We start from the raw sequence: 24,317 nt of genomic DNA on the forward strand, positions 1-24,317 counted from the left end.
TTCCTCCCCTCTTCCCACCTTGCTTTTCTGCCTGGGGCCCCCTCCCCTTCTCTGACCCTCTTCCTCTAATTCTCCTTCACCCTACCCAGGCCCACTCCTCTTTCATTACTTCAGTTCTTCTCCCCCCCCCCCCACTCCCCAAAGTCTATTCTGACCTCTTCCCAGCGTTGAACGTTGTTCCTGTGTCAATACGGTGGAGTCAAGAAGGAATCCTGCTCCCAGACTCCCCTCCAATCACCAGAAAGAATCCTCAGAACTGATGTCAGAGCAGGGAAGCAGTTAACCAGCCTGGCAGGAATGGTCTTTCTCACTGGGCTGAAAAAGGAGGAGAAATCAGAGCCAAGGGCTAGCATTTGTTACAAGCTCCTACACTGGGTCATTGTGCCAGCTCATGCAGCCTGGTTGCTGGTAGCATGGTAGGTGGAGAAGAAAGAAGTGAGTTCAGAATAAATGACAGTTCATTGTTTTTCTTTTACTTTTCTTTTGGTTTTAGATTTCTAAACCATGGAGATAGCTAAAGTTGCTTTATTTTGTCAAAGAATTTCTGTTTTGGAGAAACATGACAGGTCATAGGTGTTAGACGAAATGTCTAGTCCTCCTACTTCATTGTGACATGACTGGGAAGTGGACTCTTCTCACCAAGCTGAAGGAGTTTGTGGCAAAGTGAGCCCTGGGTTTTTGTGGGAGACGTTATATTGCTACAGGACTTGAGGACTTCTCAGTCAACGCCTTAGCCTTCAACTATTATTTTCCTACTACTGCTTAAGAAAATGCCCCAGTAAGATCCCATGATCTGTGGATCTAGGAGTGTAGTTCAACAGAGAACTTGGAACCTTAGGAGATTGCCTCCTAAGAGAAAAAGTTTCAATCAGTCAGTCAATAAACAGTCATTAAAAGCCTACTGGTTGCTATTCCCTGGGAATATAAAGAAAGTCAAAAAACAGTGTCTGCTCTTCAGGAGATCACAGTCTAATGAGGAGACAAAGTACCAACAACTATGTACAAATATATTATAGACAGGAAACAAGGGAAATAACCAAGAGATGGAAGGCATTAGAGTTAAGAAAGATCAGGAAATCCTTCCTGTCCTGGGTGGGATTTAATCTAGGACGTGAAGGGGGCCAAGGGAGATGGAGGAGGAGGAGGAGGGTTAGTGCAGAGCAGGGATGGTGAAGCTGTGGAGTCAAGTTCACATGTGGCCCTCTAGGTTCTCAAGTGCGGTCCTTTGACTGCATCCAAACTTCACGAATAAATCCCCTTAATAAAAGGATTAGTTCTATAAAATTCAGTTAAAAGTCCTCACCCAAGGACCTAGAGGGTCACATGTCACTATGAGGCCACAGGCTCCCCATCCTTATTTCAGAGAGTATGTATGCACTGTGAATGTTCAAAAGGGATTCACAAATTTTCTACAGTTGTAAGGATTCACCAAGGGCTGGAGGGTAGTATTTTTTCTTTTAATTTCAAACTGTCATTAGGCACTTTGAAATGTATTTCTCTCACACTGTGTTTCAGCTTTTCAGGGATCCATATCTGGGGGAGGTTGGACCCTTTGTTCATGCCTCCATGTAGACAGAGATGCCCTCCTAATTCCGTGCCTTCTGGTGGGGCCAAGTCTCAGGCTCTGGATCAGCCTGGCAGTCCAGAATGCATGGGGGGCTGCCTCTCCCCCAGTGTAATTGGTAGCACGCAGACCTTCCCTTCTTTCTTGCAGAGAGGAACAATCCTTTCCAGTCACTTTGAGCCTCCTTTACACTGTATGTTCTTAGTGTCCTTCATTATCTTGAAGAACATGTCTCTCTTGGAGCACAGATCCTACTGAAATTAAATCTTTCCACAGGGAACTGGGGATCCTGGATTCTAAAGACATTTGAACTCTCCACTGTTCTTACTCCACTAATTCACATGCTTTTTTCCTTCCTTGTCTGATCTTTTCTTCCTTCTTAATCCAAATTTGAATTGTGTAAAGGCAAATCACAAACCAGGCCAATGAGATCTCTTCAAAATTCATTCAGCTCCACCTTTACCACTGGATCTCAATGCTTTTTTATTATTTTAACTCTGAAAATCTTTCTCAGCCTTTCACCAAACTCATTGATTCCCCAGGTCTGAGTCAAACAGGTTTTAAAATTCTCCGGTCTTCTAGCAGATGAGAACCCAGCTCATTTGACCCCCTCCAGGAACCTCTAGCTGTTTCAGGTTCAAAAAGCCCAGGCTGATGGATTCTTCTGAGCTATTATTTTTTTTCCCAAAGTAACATTACCTGGTGTTACACTCCCACAGGAAGATGAGTGTTACAGGAACATACTTCTCTGAAGAAGCAGCACTTACTAGCCTTGGTCACTGGAGGGCACAGTTGGACAAGCTGAGGTCTTTCACAACTGAGCAAGGAACTAATGCCCCAGAGTCCCTTCAGCCAGTGCTCTGGTGGAAGCCAAAGACCAGCCCACAGGAACTGAAGAGACTGAGGAAAGGAAAGATTTGCATGCCTGTGGACTGTGAAGGATAAGAGAGCTTGTGGTTGCCCGTCAACTCAGCTTGAGTTAAAATGTCTGTCCCTTGATTGGCCAACCCAAATTTTATGACTTTCTCAGGTTCTGGGGATTCAAAATGGTTTGGGAAGAGATCTACAGTATCTAATCCCATTTTTGGTTACCATTGGGTTAAACATTGATGAACATAAGGGTCCTTTTCATCTTTCCACTGGATTAAGATCTGGAAATAAAGATTCGTGGAAAAAGAAGGACAATCCCTGTTCTCAAGGACCTTCTCTTCCAAAATGGGAAGGGAGTAATGAAGGACCTTACTTTCTGACCTTCCCTGGGGCTGCCATCCAACCTGTGGCCACGAGAGGGAGACTTTGGTATGAATTTGTGGCTGAGTTAGGCTGGAAATGCCTCCTGGAGCTCCTGGCCTCCTGCCCTGTGACCTGGGGGAGACTCAGCTGATCCTCCCTCCCCAGCCCCTGACCCTGAGCTGGGGCAGATGCAGAGCATCCCCTCCCAATGACCCACTATTTTAGGGGACACCAGAATTTCCTTAGGCCCCAGAGTTTGAACAACATCCTCAGGTACTAAAAATGTGCCAACCAGTCCAATGACGAGCCACTGTTCAGCACTTACCCTGTGCCAGGCACTGTGGCAGGTGCAGGGGTCACAACCAAAAACAACAGCAGTCTCTGTTCTCATGCCTCTTCCCTTCTGTAGGAGGACCCCAGATGCCCCTGAATGGGGAAGAACAATACAGAGAAATGCCAGGGAGGTTAGGAGGAGGGTCCCTCTCAGCTGGGGGTTCGGGGGATGAGGAAAAGTATCAGGAAGAAGAGGTGGATGGAGTAAGAAGACCTAGGAAATGTCTCTCCACTTCCCCTCCCCATGTCTCCCTCCATTCCCAGATCTTTGTGATCTGACTGAGCATGGGAGTGGGCTCAGGCCCAGAGGGATGGCCAGTAGGGAGTATTTACTGGGAACTTTGGAGTTGGTAACACAATGACATGTATTAGGTCATTGAGGTCTCACTACATGCCCTGGGAGATAGGGGCAATTATGCTCCTGTTTTACACACACATGAGAGCAGAGCCCCACAAAGGTTAGGTGACTTGCCCAGGGTCACACAGCTCATAAGCTTCAGACACAGGAACTGAAAGTAAGTCTTCTTGACTTCAAATCCCAAGTTCCAATTGTTGAAGTTCCGGATTCTGGGGGATCACAAAATACTGACTCGTCTGGTCCTGCTTGAATGAATTTGTCACAAGCCTTCTTAAAGCCAAAGAAAAACAAAATTTATTAAAGACTTGCTATACTGGGTTGACTCTTAAGAAGAATAAGCTTCTCTTAACACTCACATTGACAAGCTGGTCAGATAGAATCTCAGCTAGACAGAGTCTGTGATGGATTAAACCTGAGCCTCTTCTTGGAGGTGAGATGGAACTTAAATACAGAAAAGACTGAGGGAAGAATCCAGGTATCACCAATTAGTCCGGGGTCCCAGGGATGGTCTTGATAGATCAAACCCAGGGAGAATCCTGATGGGACTGGCTGGTAGTCTAGACAATCCACAATCCAGGCTGGGCAACTTGGACTTCAGGAGAATGCTAAGGAGTGGGGAATATCAAAATTATGTTAGGATCAATGCTAAATGGTGATAAGATAGGGAGTTTTGGGGGTGGGAGAAATGGAAGGGGAATCCAAGGAGCTCCCCCAAGACCAGACTTTCTAGGGCCCTTCAGACCAATGGGACAAAGGCCCTCCTGATCCAAGGGGAATAGGTCTTGGCTTGGGCTTGTACCCCATCCTAACCACTACACCACAAAGCTGCAGGATGGGCAGAGAACTCTGGCCTGGCGCAGGGGGGACAATATCCAGGGGTCTAAGGCCCAGCAGGAGCTAAGGCTGGGATTTGTTTTTGTTTGTTTGTGGTTCTAGAAGAGAACTAATGACATCAGGAAGGTGATGCCTTGAATTGCAAGTGAATGGGCTTTAAGTGAGGCAGGGTTGTGTAAAGTTACCAGCCTCACTCTCTCCTCCAGAGTCATCTGGCCCCAGTGGGGAGGAAATCACAGGATAAAGGAAAGGAGGAAAGACAGAGACCAAAGGAGAGAGAGGATCAGGGTTCAGGCTGGAGGGGAGGATGAGTTGACATCAAAGAAGAGGAAAAGCTGGTTCTTTCTTTCTCTCTTTCTTTTTTTCCTTCTCAGTCAAAGACCAAAGTTGTTCAAAATCCACCATTGCTTCAAAGATCAGTGATGACCTCCCTGAGGAATTCCTTCTCCATCCACACACATCTCAATCCTTCCCTGCTCCAGGATGGAAAGAAAAGGGAAATCCAGCCCAGAGAGGACTCTCAGGACTGTTGAACCCCAGGATGAGCTGAGGCTGAAAGTATGTCCCCAGGCCTTCTGTGGCTTAACATGTGTCACAAGATTGGGGTCTGGGTGACCTCCCCAATCCAAAGATGGAGCTTTGGCTGTCCAGAAAGATCTCCCATTCCCCTTCTGGCATGAAGAATCATTTCAAGAAACCAGGGGATGGGGCAGTTCAAGAAAACACAGTAAATACTGAGAAAGAGCTCACCAGTCAATCTCCTGTTATCTTAAACAGAAAATGAATTTTGAAATGTAAATGAAAAAATTAAATTTTCTGAAACTTTGCCCCCAACTTTGGTTCCCTAAGGGCCTCAAGGTTTGGAAAATCTGCATGAAAACAGGGCCTTGAGGCTTGATGACTGGAGGCCACAACTGGATGGGAGGTTAGAGACCCGCTTTTTCAATCGCTTGTTTTACCAATGGGAAAGTGAGGCCCAGAGAGAGGATGTGCCTGGCTTTCTTCTTCTTTAGCTTCTTGGGAGGCCTGAGCAGCAGGAGCCCTGAGGATGTGGGGGGAAAAGCTGCTCCAATTACTGTTATAATTCTTCCTTTGGATGGTGAAGAGGTAGCTCTGAATTGGAGGCCAGGCAAGGCAACGAGCATTTCTTATTTATTCCCTTCCTGCGTGCCAGGCCCTGTGCTAAATGCTGGGGATTGCAAAGCAGATAAATAGACAGTCTCTGCCCTGATGGAGTTCACATCCTAATGGGGACAACACCCCCTGAAAGGGGCCCACAGTGGTGGAGGAGAGAAGTCCTCATTCCATGGTGTGTCTGAATCCTCCAGAGTCAGAGGCACAGCTGGAGGGAATGTAACCTGGCTGTCTCCAAGCAAGGCATGGGGGAATTCACCAATAGGGAGAAGTTGGTGGCATGGGTGAGAGAAGGTCCATGGGGAGAAGACCACAGGGTACAGGAAAGGCCCTGGACCAGAAAGCAGTTCAGTTAAAGTGACAAGAATTTGGAGTGTCAGACACAGACCTAGAGAAAAAGGAATTTGACTTCCAGAATCCTGGAATCTCAGAGGAGGAAATTATTTCAGGGCTCATGATGACCTCCTCCCCTGGCAGAGAAATGACCTGCCCCCTCTGCCCCAGGAGCCCACATGGTCAGTCAGTCATCACCTGTGGCCACTCCTTCAGGTGTTCAGAGCAGGAGCAGATTTGCATATGGGGGCCTCCTCCCTGCAGGGCCTGGACTGGTCTTAAGGGAGCCCCAGGAGAGCCAAACCCCATCGGGGAGCCTGAGGACACAGAGCTCTGGGAGGAAGCTCTACCATGGCTTGGATCTCTCTGCTCTTCTCACTCCTGACTGTCTACACAGGTGAAGTTGCCCAGTGTTTCCTCTCTGTGGTTCAGAACCCACAGTGTCTCAGGTCAGGCCTAGTCCTACCCTGAGGTTCTTGAGGGGTCAGCATCTCCTTGGAGGGGGAGAGTTCCCTGCATCTGATCAATCTCTTCTTTCCTTCCTTGCAGGTTCTGGGGCCTCCTATGTGGTGACTCAGCCACCTTCAGTGTCCAAGAGCCTGAGAGAGACGGCCTCCATCTCCTGTGCTGGGGATGGAATTGGTGATAACTATGTAGACTGGTACCAGCAGAAACCTGGCCAGGCTCCTAAGCTGCTGATTTATAAAGATAACAAGAGGCCATCGGGGATCCCTGAGAGATTCTCTGGCTCTAACTCAGGGAACACGGCCACCCTGAGCATCTCTGGGCTCCAGGCTGAGGATGAGGCTGATTATTACTGTCTAGCCAGGGGTAGTAGTATTGCTCCACACAGTGACACAGACTTAGGGGAAGTGGGACAAAAACCCCTCCCAGGCCTGCTCCCCCTGAGGCCTCCCCGCTGGGCTCCAGAGAGGTGCCTGGTGAGCACAGGACAGGAAGAGCTTCTCTCTCATATCCGTACTTCCCCTGATCCCTCCCTGCTCTCTGCCTGGGGGGACCTACCCCTCCCAGGTCCTCCCTGGCTGAGGCTTTTTCTCCCTCCCCACGTCTTCATCTGCTCCCTCCTTCCATGTGCTTCCTTCTCATTCCTTTAGTTCTGCTTCGCAACCAAAGTCCGTTTTGACATCTCCCAGCCTCTGACGTCCTCCCCAAATTCCTGCCAAAAGAAATAGAAAACTGACTCAGGTTGATCTAAGAGCAGGGAAGCAGCTTAGCAGCCAGGCTGGAAAGGTTTGTAAAATTGCACTGTGGGGAGAGCAGAGTCCAAGAGAAGAAGCAGCAGAAATAACAGCCATGCTCACAGCAGGGGACCTGCAACAAGGCTCCAAGTCTGGGGCAATCCCCCCAGCAAGGCCCACCCTCCGGCAATCCAGCTGCCCCCGGTAAGGGGAGCAGTTTGAGCAGCCCATAAGGCCACTCCCCAGTGAGCCTACCCATAGCACAAGGCACCAGGGAGGCCATGACCCCACTGATCCCCAGTAATGAAGTCCCACCCTGGGATTGGCCAAAAACAATCTATGTCTCTGTTGCAACCCCTGCAGGTCAACAGTTAAGCCCAGGCCTTGGTGAGACCCACAGGGAGGTCCCACTCCAGGTACCATCTAGAGGGGAAGTCTACCCTCCAGAGAAAGCAGGCAGCTTAGCCCAGATGTCCAGTGAATGCCAGCAGTAAGACCCAAAGCCCCACAACTAAAAGCTTAAGACTGTGCAGGAGCAGAGGCCAGCTCCCACTTAAAAACACCAAGTCCCAAAATACTCCAAAAATATGAGCAAAAAAAGAAAAAAGAAAAAAAAAAAGCTTGACTCTAAAATGTTATTGTGATAATAGGGAAGATCAAAGCCTAAACTTAGATGAGGACAATTGTATCAAAATAGGTACATGCAAATCCTCCAAGAAAAATCGAATTTGGTCTCAGGCCAACAAGAAGTTCCTAGAAGAGTTTAGAATGGATTTTACAAATTAGAGATATAGAAGAAATGCTGGGAAAAGAAATGAGAGTAGTAGAAGAAAAAATGAGTAAAAGAGTCAATAGCACAGAATAGCATGTACAATAATTTGTGCAGGAAAGTAACTCCCAAAAAAAAATGTAATGGGGCAAATGAAAAAGGAAGTACAAAAGCTTGCTTAGGAAAATAATTCCTTAAAAATGAGAATTTAGCAAGTGATACCTAATTACTCTGTGAGACACTCTGTGAATGAATCTTTGGTCTAAGCTGAACTGGATGGTCTCCAGTTTGAGCCTTACTAAAGAATTCTGGGATCACCAAGGGTACAAGGAGAGATACTGAGGCTGGAGAAATGGGGGTGGTGTTAGGCAGGGCCTGAAAGAGAGTTACATGTGAACATTTCCAGTGCCTGGTCCATAACCCAGCATACAGTAGGTGTGTATAACTGATTAACTAAGGAATACCTAATGAACCAGCCACTCCCGAGTTCCATAAATTCTCTGAGGGAAGTTACACATTTAAACATTGCGTTTGAAGAATCCTCCCTTCACAGAACTGAAAGTTTTCATTTCAAAGAAGTTGTAAAGGGTTAATGGGGAAAATATGTTAAATGTCCCAAAGAGAACCAAAGAGGTAGGTTAGGGAAATCCTTACTCATATTGTTAGGTATTAGAACCTTTTCCACAAACAGTGAAACCTCTTTGGGAATCTCAAAATCCTTCTTGGCTTCTTAGCTGAGGAACATCAAATAGTCCTCTCCTAAAACCATGATTTCATGCATTAGATTTTAGTCAGATGAGGCTAATATTAATAGAAGATATGCTTCAGTTAATCTAAACCGTAGGAGTAATGGGTCAAAACCCTAAGGACAAATTGGAACGTCAGTGGAAAAAACCTGTGGGACTTGTGGGAGAGAGGAGAGTGTAGAGTGGTCTGACCCCAGCCCCAGGGTGGAGGAGGGAGTGGAGGAGCACTCTGAGGAGGAGCCCACAGTGACAGCAGAGGCAGGGGCAATGGCAAAGGCAGTAACTTTCTGGAACTCTTGGCCCACAGACTGGGGGGAGATCGAGTGGCTTACAGGACACTCCCCTTCCCCACCAGAAGCAGAGAACGACCTTGACAAAGAGCACGAAAGTCAAGTAAATAGCTTGGATAATGAACAAAAGCCAGAAATACACTCAGACTATGGAATCTTCCTTTGGTGACAAGGAAGACCAAAGTATACAAGCAGAAGACAACAAATTCCAAGCTCCTACATGCAAAGACTCCAAGAAAAATTGTGATTGTCCTCAGGACATGGAAGAGCTCAAAAAGGATTTCGAAAATCAAGTAAGAGAAGTAGAGCAAAAATTGGGAAGAGAACTGACAGTACTGCAAGAAAACCATGAAAAATGAGTTGATCGCTTTCTAAAGGAGACCCAAAAAATGCTGAAGAAAATTATACTTCAAAAAACAGATCAACCCAAATGGCAAAAGAGATCCAAAAATCCAATGAGGAGAAAAAGGCCGTGAAAGGCAGAACTGGCCAGAGGGAAAAGGAGGTCCAAAAGTTCACTGAAGAAAATAGGTCCTTAATGAAAAGAAATGCTTGGGAAGGTGGCTTAGCGCTACCAGACCTCAAACTCTACTATAAAACAGCAATTATCAAAACCACTTGGTATTGGCTAAGAAACAGAGAGGTAGACAAGTGGAATAGACTTGGCACTCAAGATGCAGTAGGCAAGCAATATAGCAACCTTCTGTTTGATAAACCCAAGGACCCCAGCTTCTGGGATAAGAACTCATTGTTTGACAAAAATTGCTGGGAAAACTGGATAACAGTGTGGCAGAAATTAGGCATAGACCCATACCTGACACCGTACACAAGAATAAAGTCCAAATGGGTACATGATTTAGGTATAAAGATTGATACCATGAATAAACTGGAGAAGCAAGGAATAGTGTATTTATCAGATCTATGGAGAAGGGAAGAATTCTTTACTAAAGGAGAGATAGAAAGCATTATGAAATGCAAAATGGATAACTTTGATTACATTAAACTGAGAAGTTTTTGCACAACCAAACCCAATGCAACCAAAATCCGGAGGGATGTAGTAAATTGGGAAAGAATTTTTACAGCTAAGCTCGGGGATAAAGGCCTCATTTCTAGAATATATAGAGAACTGACCCAAATGTATAATCATACAAGTCATTCCCCAATTGATAAATGGTCAAAGGATATGAACAGGCAATTTTCAGAGGAAGAAATTAAAGATATCTATAATCATATGAAAAAATGCTCTAAATCACTATTGGTTAGAGAGATGCAAATCAAAACAACTCTGAGGTACCACATCACACCTATAAGATTGGCAAACATGACAGAACAAGAAAATGATAAATGCTGGAGAGGATGTGGGAAAGTTGGAACACTAATTCATTGTTGGTGGAGCTGCGAATGCATCCAACCATTCTGGAGAGCAATTTGGAACTATGCCCAAAGGGCTACAAAAATGTGCCTACCCTTTGACCCAGCAATATCGCTACTAGGACTATATCCCCAAGAGATCAAAAAAATGGGAAAGGGTCAAACATGTACAAAAATATTTATAGCAGCACTCTATGTAGTTGCCAAAAACTGGAAGTCAAGGTGATGTCCATCAATTGGGGAATGGCTGAATAAATTATGGTATATGAATGTAATGGAGTACTATTGTGCCATAAGAAATGATGAACAAGAAGACTTCAGAGAGGCCTGGAAGGACTTATATGACCTGATGCTGAGTGAAAGGAGCAGAACCAGGAGAACTTTATGCACAGCAACGACCACAGTGTGTGAGAGTTTTTTCTGGTAGACTTAGATTTTTGTAATAACACAAGAACTTCTTACAAAAAAAAAAAAAATCCCAATGGTGGTTCTCAAGGCAAAATGCCTTCCACACTCAGAGAGAGAAATATGGAAGTCACTCACATAATGTAACAGATCATGTTTGTGTATGTGTATGTGTCTGTGTATCATGTTCTGATTTGTTATACGATTTCTTTCATTTATCTTAGTCTGACTACATAGCATGACTATAGTGAAAATATACTCAATAGGAAAGTACATGTAGAATCTATACAGAATTGTATGCAGTTGTGGGGAGGGAGGGGGGTAGTGGGCGGTAGGTGGGGGGGATAAAATCACAATTGTATGACAGTGATTGTTAAACATTAAAAAATAAAAAAATAATAATAAAAAAAAAAAAGAAAATAGGTCCTTACAGATTAGAATGGAGCAGATGGAAGCCAATGACTTTTTGAAAATTCAAGAAGTTAAAAAAGAAAGTCAATGGACTGAAAAAACTAGCAGACAAAGTGAAATATCTCATTGGAAAAACAACTGACCTGGAGAGTAGACTCAGGAGATATAATTTAAAAATTAGTGGACTTCCTGAAAGCCATGATAAAAAAAGGGCCTAGACATCAAGTTTTAAGGTATTATCAAGGAAAACTGGTCTGATATTCTAGAACCAGAGGGTAAAATAGATATTGAAAGAATTCACCAATTGCCTCCTGAAGCAGGTCCCCAAAGGAAAACTCCTAAGAATATTGTAGCCAAATTCCAGGGCTCCCAGTTCAAGGAGAAAATATTGCAAGAAGCAAGGAAGAAACAATTCAAGTATTGTGGAATCACACTCAGGATAACACAACATCTAGCTGCTTCTACATTAAGGGATCAAAGAGCTTGAAATATGATATTTCAGAGGTTAAAGAAAATAGGATTAAAACCATGAATTACGTACCCAGCAAAACTGAGTATCAGGGGGGGAAATCGTCTTTCAAGGAAATAGAGAACTTTCAAGGATTCTTGTGGAAATGACCAGAGCTGAGGAGAAAATTTGACTTTTAAACACAAGAATCAAGAGAAGCATGAAAAGGTGAACAGGAAAGAGAAATCAGAAAGGACTTACTAAAGTTAAACTGTTTACATTCCTACATAGAAAGATCATATTTGTAACTCATGGGACTTTTTTTTAGTATTACTGTAATGGGAGGGATTGTAAACATACATACAGAGGGCACAGGGTGAGTTGAATAGGTAGGGATGATATCCAAAAATTAAATTAAGGCAGGAAAGAGGAATACATTGGGAGAAGAAAAGGAGAAACAGAATGGGGCAAATATTCTCACATAAAAGAGGCAAGAAAAAACTTTTTCAATGGAGGGGAGAAAGAGGGAGGTGAGAGTGAAAGGGTGAACCTTACTTTCGGCGCATTTGGATCAAGGAGGGAATAACACACACACTCAATTTGATATGAAAATCTATCTTACACTACAGGAAAGTAGGAAGGAAGGACATAAATGGGAGGTTGGGTGAATGATAGAAGGGAAGGCCAATGGGAAGAGGAAGTAATTACAAGTAAACACTTTTGAGGAGTGATAGGGACAAAGAGAGAATATAAAAATGGTGGACAGGATAGGATGGAGGGAAATATAGTTAGTCTTTCACCATATGGCTGGTGTAGAAGTGTTTTGCATAACTACACATGTATAATGTAAATTGAATTGCTTGTCTTCTCAATGGGGATGGGTGGCAAGGGAGGAAGGGAGAGGAGTTGGAACTCAAAGTTTTAAAAACTAGTGTTAAAAGATGTTTCTACATGCAACTTGGAAATAAGATATACAGGCAATAAGGTCCAGAAATCTATCTTGCTCTCTAAGAAAATAGAGGGGATGGGAATACGAGAAGGGAGGGCTGTGATAGAAGGGAGGGCAGATTGGGAGAAGGGCTAATGCATGCTGTCTTGGGACGGGTAGAGGGGAGAGATAGGGAGAAAATGTGGAACTCAAAATCTTGTGGAAGTGTCTGTTCAAAACTAAAAGTAAATAAATAAATAAATAACATAAAATTTCATGGGATCGAAGGAACAATGAGGAAATGCAGACCTGAAAATCAGTTTCAGTACATTAGTGATGCTGACTTGTACATAAAAAGCAGAACAAAGGCACTCTAAGGGAAAATGTATGATGAGGGTGAGGGATAGGCTAGCTATGTGTGAAAAGTCTAATGAAATGTCTTCTTCTTGATCACACAAATGACCACTTCAGTGGCATATATTCTTTCACACTGAAATTCTGTGCCCTTTTTCCAACAAGTTTCCATACCCTGACACACAACCATGTCACACACACACACACACACACACACACACACACATACACACACACACAAGAAAACTAAGCAAAGAGTAAGCTGTTCTTGATAAATTCAAAGTACCTGACTCATAAGCTAAAAAATATTCTAAAAAATAAGGAAAACAATAAAAAAATAACCATTTCTTAAGGACCTGCTCTTAAGTTCCAGGTGGTGAAGCTACAGCACAAAAGTAAAGCAATCTCTTCCCTCAGGGACCTTCCCTTCCATTGGAAGAGATAAGATGCACTGGGATATGGAAGATGCTGTCCTAGGTTTTAACAGGATCAGGGACATCATGGGCAATCTTGTGATTTGCAGGAGAATAGGATTTAATTGAGGCAGAGTTGTCTCACTCTCTTTTCCAGTGTTAGGACAAAAGTCAGGAGTACTGGCCATGTCATGGGATGCAGTGGATGACTTAGGTATCTTTGCTATTTTACCAGGCTCTGAGTGTTCTCCAGCACCAGCTCAGCTCCCTTCAGGGACCCCAAGTTTACCCTGCTGCATCTGGAAGGTCAGGATTTTCTTGGGAAACAGACCCCTCTACCACTTCTTTCCGTTTCTTCTAGGTTCTGTCTCTTTCTATGTGCTCACTCAGCCACCCTCTGGATCTCGATGGTATTGAGGACAGTACTGAGAACTAAAGTGTATCTTGGTACAGCAGAAACCTTGCCAGTTCCCTCCTGGTGACTTAGGATTCTAGAGACTGGTCCTTGGAGATCTCTGCCTAATTCTCTAACTCCAACTATGGAAACAGGAAGGGATTGAGTGACTGGAACTCCCTGCTGAGGATGAAGTTGATTATTATTCTGGGTGTGGAACAGTGATAATTATATGCACAAGGACAAAAGAGAAAGAAAAACATGAGAAAATGAGGGGGAAAAAAATCCCTTCTGAGCCCATACTCTCATTGTCTCTTCTATTCCTGGCTCAGTGAGGGGACAGACATGAAAATATTTTCCCTTATCTCTCTTTTCTCCCACTGCACTTCAGTTGTCTTGTGCTCCAGTGTCCCCTGAAACTTTCAGAGCTTTGAGAAACTTCCCTTTCCCTTCTGCCTTTCTCAGAAAACCAAACATGGTATCTTCCATGAGGAACTTCTTTTCTGATCATGGCAGACCCATTGAGGCTTTTTGCCAGTTTCTGGCTAATTCCATGGAGCACCAGGGCATGCAGAACTTCACTGAGGAGAAACATCCAGGTATTATAGTAAGGACTGGAGTAGCAAAACCAGAAATTACCATTCTAAGCATAGGTGGTGGAGCAGGGGAAATTGACCTTCAAATTCTCAAGTTCAAGCTCACTATGCAGGAAGTCACATCAATAATGAAGTAGATGAAGCAAATGCTGAACAAATACAAAGAGCATGTAGCCACAGCATCAGACCTCAAGAACATAAAGTTTGCTTGGCATCAGAAGACATCATTTGAATATCTATATAGAATAACAGAGAAAAAAGAGCTTTGGAAATGGAACTTTATTCACATGATTCAGATGCTGTATTATATAAAAAATATCCCAGCTACTCCGAAATTTTTCCACAGTCTCCTGGATACCAAGGGCAAGATAGTTATTATTCTTGTGTCAAGAACCAGTGGTTGGGACAAACTGTGGGAAAAGTATGGATCCCACTTACCCTCACATGATCCCTGCCTCTATGTGTCATCCTCCAATATCACTGAAAGTCTGGAAACTTTGGAAATTCAATATCAATGTTTGACCTTCTGTTCGCAATGAATATATCAGATTGATTTTTTGAAAGTAATGAAAATGGAGAGTTACTTCTGGACTTTTTAACAGAAACCTGTCACTTCAGCAAAATTGCTCCACCTGATCTGAAAGCTGAGATTATTGAAGACCTTCAAAGGCCAGGATTCGGTGTGCTTGTGTCCATCCTTCGTTGCCAAAGAAGACTATGCCATCAGAGAAATGATGACATGACTTGCACTTGACTTTGTTTCGAGTGAGGGAGGGCTGTGCAGGTCAGCAGCCTCAATTCTGCTCCAGAGCCGCCTGAATCCATTGACCAGATATTCATTAGAATGACTGGAGAATGACTGGAGATGACTCAGGATGAGGCAACTGGGGTTAAATGACTTGCCCAACATCACACAACTAGTGAGTGTCAAGTGTCTGTGGTGAAACTTGAACTCAGGTCCTCCTGACTTCTGCACTGATGTTTTATCCACTGCACCATCTTGCTGCCCCAGGGATACAGTATAAAAGAAAGGGGAAAGATTCTTTTTCACAATCACCTGAGTTTCATAGTAGTTGAAGTGTAACACTGTTGTTCATCTGTCAATCAACAAGCACTTATGAAGCACCTACTGTGTGCAGGGTACTGTTCCTGGTAAGGAGGTGAAGAGGTTTTCAAAAGCCAAAAAACTATGTCCTTGCCCTGAAGGAGTGTGTATTCTATAGGAGAAGACAAGGTGCATAGAAATATATGCAAACTAAGTCATTTCATCTGGAATTTACAAGGTACAGAATTAGCAGTGATTTACTCTTGCTTTAAAGTACAACGTATAACATTCTTAATAAATTACCTTCTCATATAGGTTGAAACTGAGTATAGCCCATACCTGTGACAATTTGGAAGGTCCGTTACCTTCCATCATCCATTTACACATAGAAGTGGCATCTTTTAATGTCACCTGATGCAGCAGGACCTCATCAACCCCTCTCCCACATAAAGCTCATTTCTAAAGTTTACATAAGAGATCCAGCTAAATCCAGCTGCCCAAACTGCAGTGCACTCTGTAGAGTGATGTGCTATGGTTTGTACAGTTTGTGTAGGCTCGGGAGAGCCTGCTAAACTTTTGTTTAAATGTTTTATACCTTGGATATCAACAAATTCTGTAAATCAGGGCTTGAGTATTTTTGATGATAAGACTTAAGAAAGAGAAGAAGAAAATTGTAGTAGTGTCAATGAAATTTAAAAGCGCTTCATAATTTGCAATTCACCATTCTCTCTCTCTGTCTCTCTCTCTGTGTCTCTCTCTCTGTGTCTCTCTCTCTCTGTCTCTCTCTGTCTCTGTCTCTCTCTGTCTCTCTGTCTCTGTCTCTCTCTCTCTCTCTCTCTCTCTCTCTCTCTCTCTCTCTCTCTCTCTCTCTCTCTCTCTCTCTCAACTTGCTACATAGTTACAGGCAGCCACATGGCTACACTCACCTGAAAGAGCTCATGAAGTTTCGTAGTCTCTTGTTTATTCTAGGGATGAACAAGTTTTGGTTTCTCTTCTCTAAATATCTTCTTAAATACTTCTCTAAATAGGTTATTTTGAACAAATTGTAGTTTGTCCAATCATATCATTGAATGAGAACATTAAACCATTAATCTTGGAGATTACCAAAGACAACACAGGTTTGTGTGGGAGAGGGGGACTGTGCGTTTCTTCTTTGGAGGTTTTGGGGGGCAGGGGCAGGAGGGGGCCGCGGGTCTCGGCCGTATGGAGGCAGCTCCTTGAGGCAGAGCGTGGGGTGGCTGCCGGGTGAGGGGGGCAGAGGGGAGGGGGGTGACGGCCATGACTTGGCCCGGCAGGGTTGGCTCCGCGGCTGTGTCCGTCCGAGCTGGGGCGATACCCGAGCGAGCGGGCCGAGCAGCGCCAGCCGCGGAGGGCGCAGCAGACAGAGGAGCTCTCACCCTGGAAGCCGCGGCGTTGGCACCTCCTGGAACTGGAGGCGATGGATCCGGTCCTTCGTGGGGTTCCTCTGCCTGGTGCCCTTGGTCGTCTCTCTGTCCCCGGGCGTGTGGGAGCTGCAGAAGTTAGAGGCTGGGATACACACAAAAGCGTGGTTTGTTGCTGGAATCCTTTTACTGATGACTGTGCCAAGGTCTGTCTGGGGGATTTCGCAACATTTACTGCATTACACTGTACCTGAGCTACGGAAGCGAATAGTAAGGATGCTTTGGATGGTGCCTATATACAGCTTGGATAGTTGGATAGCTCTGAAGTATCCTGCCATTGCGATGTATGGGGATACTTGCCGAGAAGGCTGTGAAGCTTATGTCATATACAGTTTCATGGGATTCATTTCCAATTATCTGACTATCCAGTATCCAAATCTGGTGTTAATCCTTGAAGCCAAAGGTCAGCAGAAACATTTGCCTCCTTTCTGCTGCTGTCCATCATGGGCAGTGGGAGAAGTATTACTGTTCAGGTGCAAACTAGGTGTCCTGCAGTATACTGTTGTCAGACCATTCACAACTATTATTGCTCTAATCTGTATATGAGGAAGGGAACTTTAGCTTTAAAAATGCTTGGACTCAATTGGTTACATTCAACAACGCGTCACAACTGCTTGCTATGTATTGCCTTGTGCTGTTTTATAAAGTACTGAGGGAAGAGCTGAATCCAGTTCAGCCTATTGGTAAAGATGGTTGTTTTTGTTTCCTTCTGCCAAGCAGCAATCGTTGCCTTCTGGAAAAAGCTGGAGTGATTTCTGAAAAGCATACCTGGGAATGGCAGACAGTAGAAGCTGCGGCTCCAGGTCTCCAAGATTTCTTCATCTGTGTTGAGATGTTCTTGGCTGCTAACGCTCATCACTACAGTTTTTCCTACAAACCCTATGTGCAGGAGGCAGAAGAAGGCTCATGCTTTGATTCTTTTCTTGCAACGTGGGACATTTCAGATATTAGAGATGATATACCTAAACAAGTAAGAAATGTTGGAAGGACAGTCCTGGATCATCATAGTAAAAAGTTTTTTCCTAATGAGGAAGAACAAAGAGAAAATACAAGTTTATTATTATCATCTCAAGACCAGATTTCTGTTGCTGCTTCTCTGCCATCTTCACTTGGGTTACTACCAAGGATTTGCACACACTGTGACACCACAGACTACACCTACCTGTTCCAAAACACCTGACAAAATTTATAATGCTGTCACAGGCAAAAATGATGACTCTTCAGCTAAGTATAAATCTCTGCCCTCGTGAACATTCAGAGGAAGGTTTCTCCTGTCCTGCCATGTTACTTCATAACCTGATATGCCATCACTTATTGATTTTGTGCTTGGGACAACACTGAACTGATGGAAAATTCCAGCACAAAGATGGTTGGTGAAAGCCAGGGCCTGTATAAAGGTAGAGAGTTGAATTTAAAACTGAATTAGGCACATTTTACATATCAGATAATCAGTTTGAATTTCCTAAGACTTGATTCATTTCTCAATGTCAAAATACCACATACTTACGTTTGAAGAACAGAAGAAAATGACTGCAACTATTACTGACATTAAAATCCTCTTTCAGATAGATGGATATGAAAATCAGTGTTTTCTACCCTTGCTGCATGGAATAGAATATTCTGCTGAATCAATCTGAAGAGTGAACTTTACAAACAATTAAGTAAATGAATTAGTGGGACTTGATCATAATTACAGATAATGGTTACTTATGTAGGTTATGTTTACATAACATTTAAATGCTAGTTTTTCCATTCAATAAAAGAAGGAACTTCTTCCCTAAAAAAACAAAAAAGATGACACAAGCACATTTAACTGACAAATATGACCAATGATGACTTGAAATGACTTTATCCTGAATGACATTATCATTATGATATAATATAAATAAAGATATTATGGAGGCCAGGCAGTACTTTCTTTTAAAAGCAAAAATGAAGCTAACGTATATTTTTGAAATTTGTCTTTATGATTTCCTAGCATATATCAGACAATAAGGCAGAGTAGGATAGTTAAGAGGGAAAGGCTTAGATTCAGGAAGACCTCCCTCAGACACATATTGACTTGGTTGCCCAGTGCAAAAAATACCTTAGTCTCTCACTTCCCCAGCCCAAATGATTCCTTTCATCTCCCATCTTTCCCTCCTCTTCCCTCCCTCCAAAAGATATAATTGGAACCCTAACCCTAACCCTCCAGTTTTAACCCTAAATCCTCTCCATCTTCAAAGTTAATACCAATTAGTCTTTTCCTATTATTAGGAAACATTACAGTTGAGAATTTAGAGTCTGTTGGAGAGAAGTGGATCTAGTCTTACCTCCTCCTTGCCCCCATCCAATGGAGGAGCACTTTCTACAGTACACCTGATGAATGATCCTCTAGACTGTACTTCCAGTATTTGTAACCTGGGGTCCAGAAACTTATTTTTGTGAACCTTTTAATAAACACATTTCAGTACAATTTTTCTTCTACTCAAAAATAAAAAAGAAACTTTCAGAGCTTCTCCAAGTCAATTTCCTTCCATAGCCATTGAAGGTTTGGTCCTTCAGCTGGCTCCCATTTCAGAGGTATGTTGTCCAAACAAAAACTTTTACTCACACTGCAAACCATTGCATGGAAGCTGCATATAGAGCTGTGAACCAAGAGGTGGATGTTCCCAGCACAGGGCTCCCATTGGCCAAGACCACTAGAGAAGATCAGGCCAAGAGAGTGAAGCTGAGGAAATTACTTAGAGGTGTTGTCATTTATCCAGGACTGAATTCTGGACCTTTCTTGTGTAACTATGTTCCTCTTGTCATTCTCTGAGGAAAGAAGCTTGTGTGTATTCTGGTTCAGCCACCCCACTCTGGGGGTTGGGAGGACTTTATCCCATCTGTACCAGTTAAGGTGACTGGAACACCTAATCTCCTAATTTGCAGTCAGCCTACCAAGCCTGGGAATTTAAGAGCTAACATGAATTGATGCATTCATCAATTAACAAAAGCATTCCTCAAAACTAGAGAGAGGTGGTGCTTTCATGGCTGCTGAGGGTTCTGCCCAAGTCCTCAGAAGTTCCTAGTAAGGAAAGGACACCTTCTGATGCTGACCAGTCCTAGGTGGGTTTGGGGCCACTCTTGGACCCAGGTTGAGAAAAGGAACTGCTCCTTGGATTTGGAATCTTTGGTCCACAGGCCAGCTGCTTGACCGATCCTTTCTTAGCAGGTGCCATGCCCCTGTTCATAAGCGAGGCTGGGCTCAGATAATTGTCTCTGTTGATTCTCCTGGCCAATGTGGTTCAAAAGCAGTGGGGGTGGCAGTAGGATAGGGAAAGAGGGTGCCCTCCCTACGCTTCTCAGAATCTCTCCCCATTCAATTGGATCCAAGTGCAGTTGTTGGCCACAAAAGCTGTGTTTCCCATAGGAACTCTTTGGATGAAGGTAGGCTCTCTCCCTATTCACGACAGATGTTTACTGCAAGCCAGAAGGGGAAATGTTTTCGGTCTAAGGTCTTTTTGGAGCGTTTCTGAGTTTAAATGAACAAAATTATCTGGTTTGTTCTTTCAATGGATTCACTTCTTCTGTTTGTTTGGGTTTTTTTTGTTTTTTTGGTTTTGCCAGCAAACAAAACCATGTTTCATGTTTTCCTTTCTTTTGGAACACATTTTTCAGGTGGTGTTTCAAGGACACCCCATTGCTATATGTTCAGTTTGGGGGAGAAGGGAGAGGGAAGAAACAAAGTACCTTGAGGCAGGGTGGAGTTGTGGGTTCAGCATATGTGCCAGTAGTCCTAGACAATTTCTGGAAATCAATTGTCAAGTCTCTTGCTTTGCTCTTGACTTTCAGTATAGAAGTTAAGTGGATGCTTAACCATTTTAAAATGGTTCTTTTCTTGTTGGTGGTAATGATTTATCCTTGAGGTGAGGGCTGCAGAATTTCCCTATATTATTCCTGTAAGTTGTCCACATAAGATCTCTTTTAAGTGATGATAAATGGATTTTTTCTATTTCTACTTTTCTCTCTTGTTCTAATGCTTCAGGAAAATTTTCTTTATTTCTTGTTTTATTGTGTTAGGATTTTTTTTATCATTACTTTCAGGTAGTCTGATTATTTTTATGTTTTCTCTTCTTGATCTGCTCTCCAGATCAGGTGTTTTTCTTATGAGATGTTTCACCTTATCTTCTATTTTTTCCTTCTTTATATTTTGTTTTATTATTTCTTGATCTCTTATAACTTTATTAGCTTCTCCTTGCCTAATTCTAATTTTCAAAGAGTTGGTTTTCTTCCTTAAGATTCTGGATGTCTTTTTTCTAATTGGTTGACTTTCTTTTCATAATCTTGGTTTTTTATTGGTCTTATTGTTTAGTTTTTATATTTTTTTCCTCAATCTCTCTCATTTGGTTTTTAAAGTCATTTTAAGGTTCTTCTATGAATTCTTTTAGGGCAGCTGACCATTTTTCATTACTCTTTAGGGTAGAAGATTATTTCTTTAGTATCCTCTTTGAAAGCAAACCCTGATCTTCTCTATTCGAATAGTAATTCTTTTGTGGTTGAGCTCTTTCTCCTTCGCCTGTTGATTATTTTTTTATTTGTAGCATCTTCGGTTTTGTAATCACCTCTAGTCCTGGAGCATGAAAGATGGTGCTTCTGGACTGACATCCTCCTTCAGTTCTCCCCTCTAGCTTGGAATGGAAACCAAGGACTCCATCCTTCTGTTACAGTGCCAGCAGGTAGGAGAGTCCCAGCACCAGGGCTTCTGCATTCACCTGGTTTATGCTTGTTCCTTCTTATATACAACCATGTCTTCACAGAAAAGCGGGGTCTGGCATTCGTTCTCAATAGAGGTTCCCTGGATCTGCTCTGGCACAGACACCCAACTCTCCTCACTGTCCCAGAAGTAAAAGTTCCTGGGATGGAGGCTGAAGCAGCCTTTCAACCCAGCTAACCCCAGGGCTTGCTGCTTGTCGTTTAAGCAGACCTAGATTTCAGGTGTTTACTCTTCACAGGGACATTTGTTGAGATTTTCTGTGGGTGTCCCAGGAAGATCACACTTCTATCCCTACGATGGTTTCTTTTTACTACTCTATGTTCTCCCAAAGGTACTGTTATCATCTTGTTTGTGGAGGAAATCTGGAGAGGCTGGACATTTCTGTCCTATCCCACCATATTCCTAGAGAGCTACAGCATTTTGCTAATTTTTTTTTTTTACTTAAAGCAGGCTTACATTGATATGACTGTTGATAATTTGGATTTCTTCCTCTGACAACTGTGTATTTGTATATTAGGACAATTTTTTTCTATTAAGTAATGTTTCATATTCTAATAACTTGGAATCTATGCCTCGTATCTGGAAAATGAGATTCTAATCACATTTTTGACCACCATGAAGAGTTTCTCTAAACAATGTACATAAAGGTCATTTTCCTTCTTCCACTGTACTAACAGTTGGAAACATAAATTTAAGAGAAATGAAGGATTGTCTCTTGTTTTAAGAACCTTTTACTCAAAGGGGGAAGGTAGTAAAGCCAAAGACCTTCCACCCGACCTTCCCTGGGGCTGCCATTGGTCCTGAGGCCAGCAGAGGGAGACATTGGAATATGTCTGGGGCTGAGCTGGGCTGGAAATGGCCCCCTGGGGCTCTTAGCCCCTGAACTCCTGGTCTCCTACCCTGTGGCCTGGGGGAGGCTCAGCTGATGGTGCCTTCCCAGTCCCTTCCCCTGAGCTGGGGGCACATGCAGAGCTGCCCCTACCAATGCCCCAACATTTTAAGGGACACTTCAGAGTTCCCTTAGACCCCTGCGTCTGAACAACCTCCTCAAGTACTAAAAATGTGCAAACAGTCCAAGTAACTGTTTAACACTTACCCTGCATGTGGACACATGAAAGCCACCCAGCAGCCACAGAGTCTAACTGATATAAGAAGTAAGCAAACTGCAGGGGCCAGGTCCTCAGGCCTGAGTTAAGACTCCCAAAACCTGTCCTCTTCTTTCATCAATATACAGAGTGAAAAGGTTTTTCTAAATGGGGTAGAGCTAATGCTGGAGGGGTGGTCAATTTGGTTTTCAGTTTCAAAAGTTTTAGCCTGGTTGGGGCCCCACTCTATGGGGAGTGACTCAGGGCCTTGAAAAGCAATTAATGGTTGTTATCCATCCTAGGTCTCTGGCTTAATTGTATATAAATGGCTATGTTGGAACATTTAAGTTCTTGGTGGGAAATACCTGCTGGGGTATCATGAGTACTTCACCCAGCAATTCTTGGATCCCAAACAATTGACTCAACTGTCTGCCACACTTCCAGAGCCTGTATCCCATCAGGAGGACTTCCTAACGCCCTCTGAGGCTCAACATATGTCCTAGGTTTGGAGTCTAGGGTCTGGGTGTTCTCTCCAAGTCCTGAGGCCCCTCCTTCAGGTGTCCAGAACAGGAGCAGATTTGCATGTGGGGGCCTCCTCCCTGCAGGACCTGGGCTGGTCTTAAGAGAGCCCTGGGGGGGCCCAGTTCCAGCTGGGGAGTCTCAGGACACAGAGCTCTGGGAGAAACCTTTACCATGGCTTGGATCTCTCTGCTGTTCTCACTCCTGACTGTCTACACAGGTGAGGTTACCCCGGGACTCCTCCCTTTGACTCAGGCCCCACAGTGTTTCATACCAGGTCTATGCCTGGCCTGAGGTCATACTGAGGTTGTGGAAGGGATCATCATTCCTTTGGGGAGAGAGGCCCCTGCCTCTGACCAATCTCTTCTTTGCTTCTCTTACAGGTTCTGGGTTCTCCATTGTCCTGACTCAGCCACCGTCAGTGTCCAAGAGCCTGAGAGAGACAGCCTCCATCTCCTGTGCTGGGGATGGAATTAGTGGCTACTATGTACAGTGGTACCAGCAGAAACCTGGCCAGGCCCCTAAACTGGTGATTTATGACAATAACAGCAGACCCTCGGGGATCCCTGACAGATTCTCTGGCTCCAAGTCTGGAAACACAGCCACCCTGAGCATCTCTGGGCTCCAGGCTGAGGACGAGGCTGATTATTACTGTCAGGTGGGGGATAGAGGTAGTGGTGCTCACAGTGACACAGACTGAGGGGGAAGTGAGACAAAAACCCTGCCAGGGCTCCTCCCCCTATGCCTTCCCTTCTGGGATCCAGAGCGATGGCTGGTGAACACCAGACAGAACCAACTGGTCCCTCAGATCCCTTCCTCCTCTTCTCCCTCCCTGCTTTTCTGTCTGGGGGTGGAGCATTCCTCTTCCCTCCCCCATCTCTTCCCAAGAAGGCATGCAATTTTTTATGGGCTCTACAAAAACATTCTTATTGAACACAATTTTACATTACTCATGTTACACAGAAGAATTAAAACCAACGGGAGAAACCATGAGGAGAACAAAACAACACAAAGCATTACAGCAGAAAAGATTGTCTGCTTCTTTTTGCATTTTGATTCCAGAGTTCTTTTTCTGGATGTGGACGGTATTTTGCTTCAAGAGTCCTTTGGGAATGTTTTCTGTGAAGAGCCAAGTTAATCAGAAACAGTCCTCTCACACTGTGGCTCTTATTGTTACACTGTTACAACGTTACAGTGTTCCCCTACTTCTTCTCCTTTCACTCAGCATCAGTTCATATAAGTCTTTTCAGGCTTCTCTGAAGTCTTCCTGTTCATTATTTCTTACAGCACAATAGTATTCTATTACATACATATACCACAACTTACTCACCCATTCCCCAGTTGTTGGGCATGCCCTAGATTTCTAATTCTTGGC

The 24,317-nt window shown here is 43.8% G+C and overlaps 1 pseudogene and 1 gene segment (V, D, J or C); both read left to right on the plus strand.

The window, feature by feature from the left end:
• Positions 1–13,992: 13,992 nt before the first annotated feature.
• Positions 13,993–14,829, plus strand: LOC140498045 (histamine N-methyltransferase pseudogene; annotated as a pseudogene).
• An 8,239-nt stretch (positions 14,830–23,068) lies between these two features.
• LOC140498881 (immunoglobulin lambda variable 3-25-like) lies at positions 23,069–23,657 on the plus strand. The segment is given in 2 exon segments: positions 23,069–23,162; positions 23,326–23,657. Coding segments are annotated over 2 exon segments (363 nt in total).
• The last annotated feature ends 660 nt before the right edge of the window (positions 23,658–24,317 follow it).

Source organism: Notamacropus eugenii, chromosome 4 (assembly GCF_028372415.1).
Source record: "Notamacropus eugenii isolate mMacEug1 chromosome 4, mMacEug1.pri_v2, whole genome shotgun sequence".
Lineage (NCBI taxonomy): Eukaryota > Metazoa > Chordata > Mammalia > Diprotodontia > Macropodidae > Notamacropus > Notamacropus eugenii.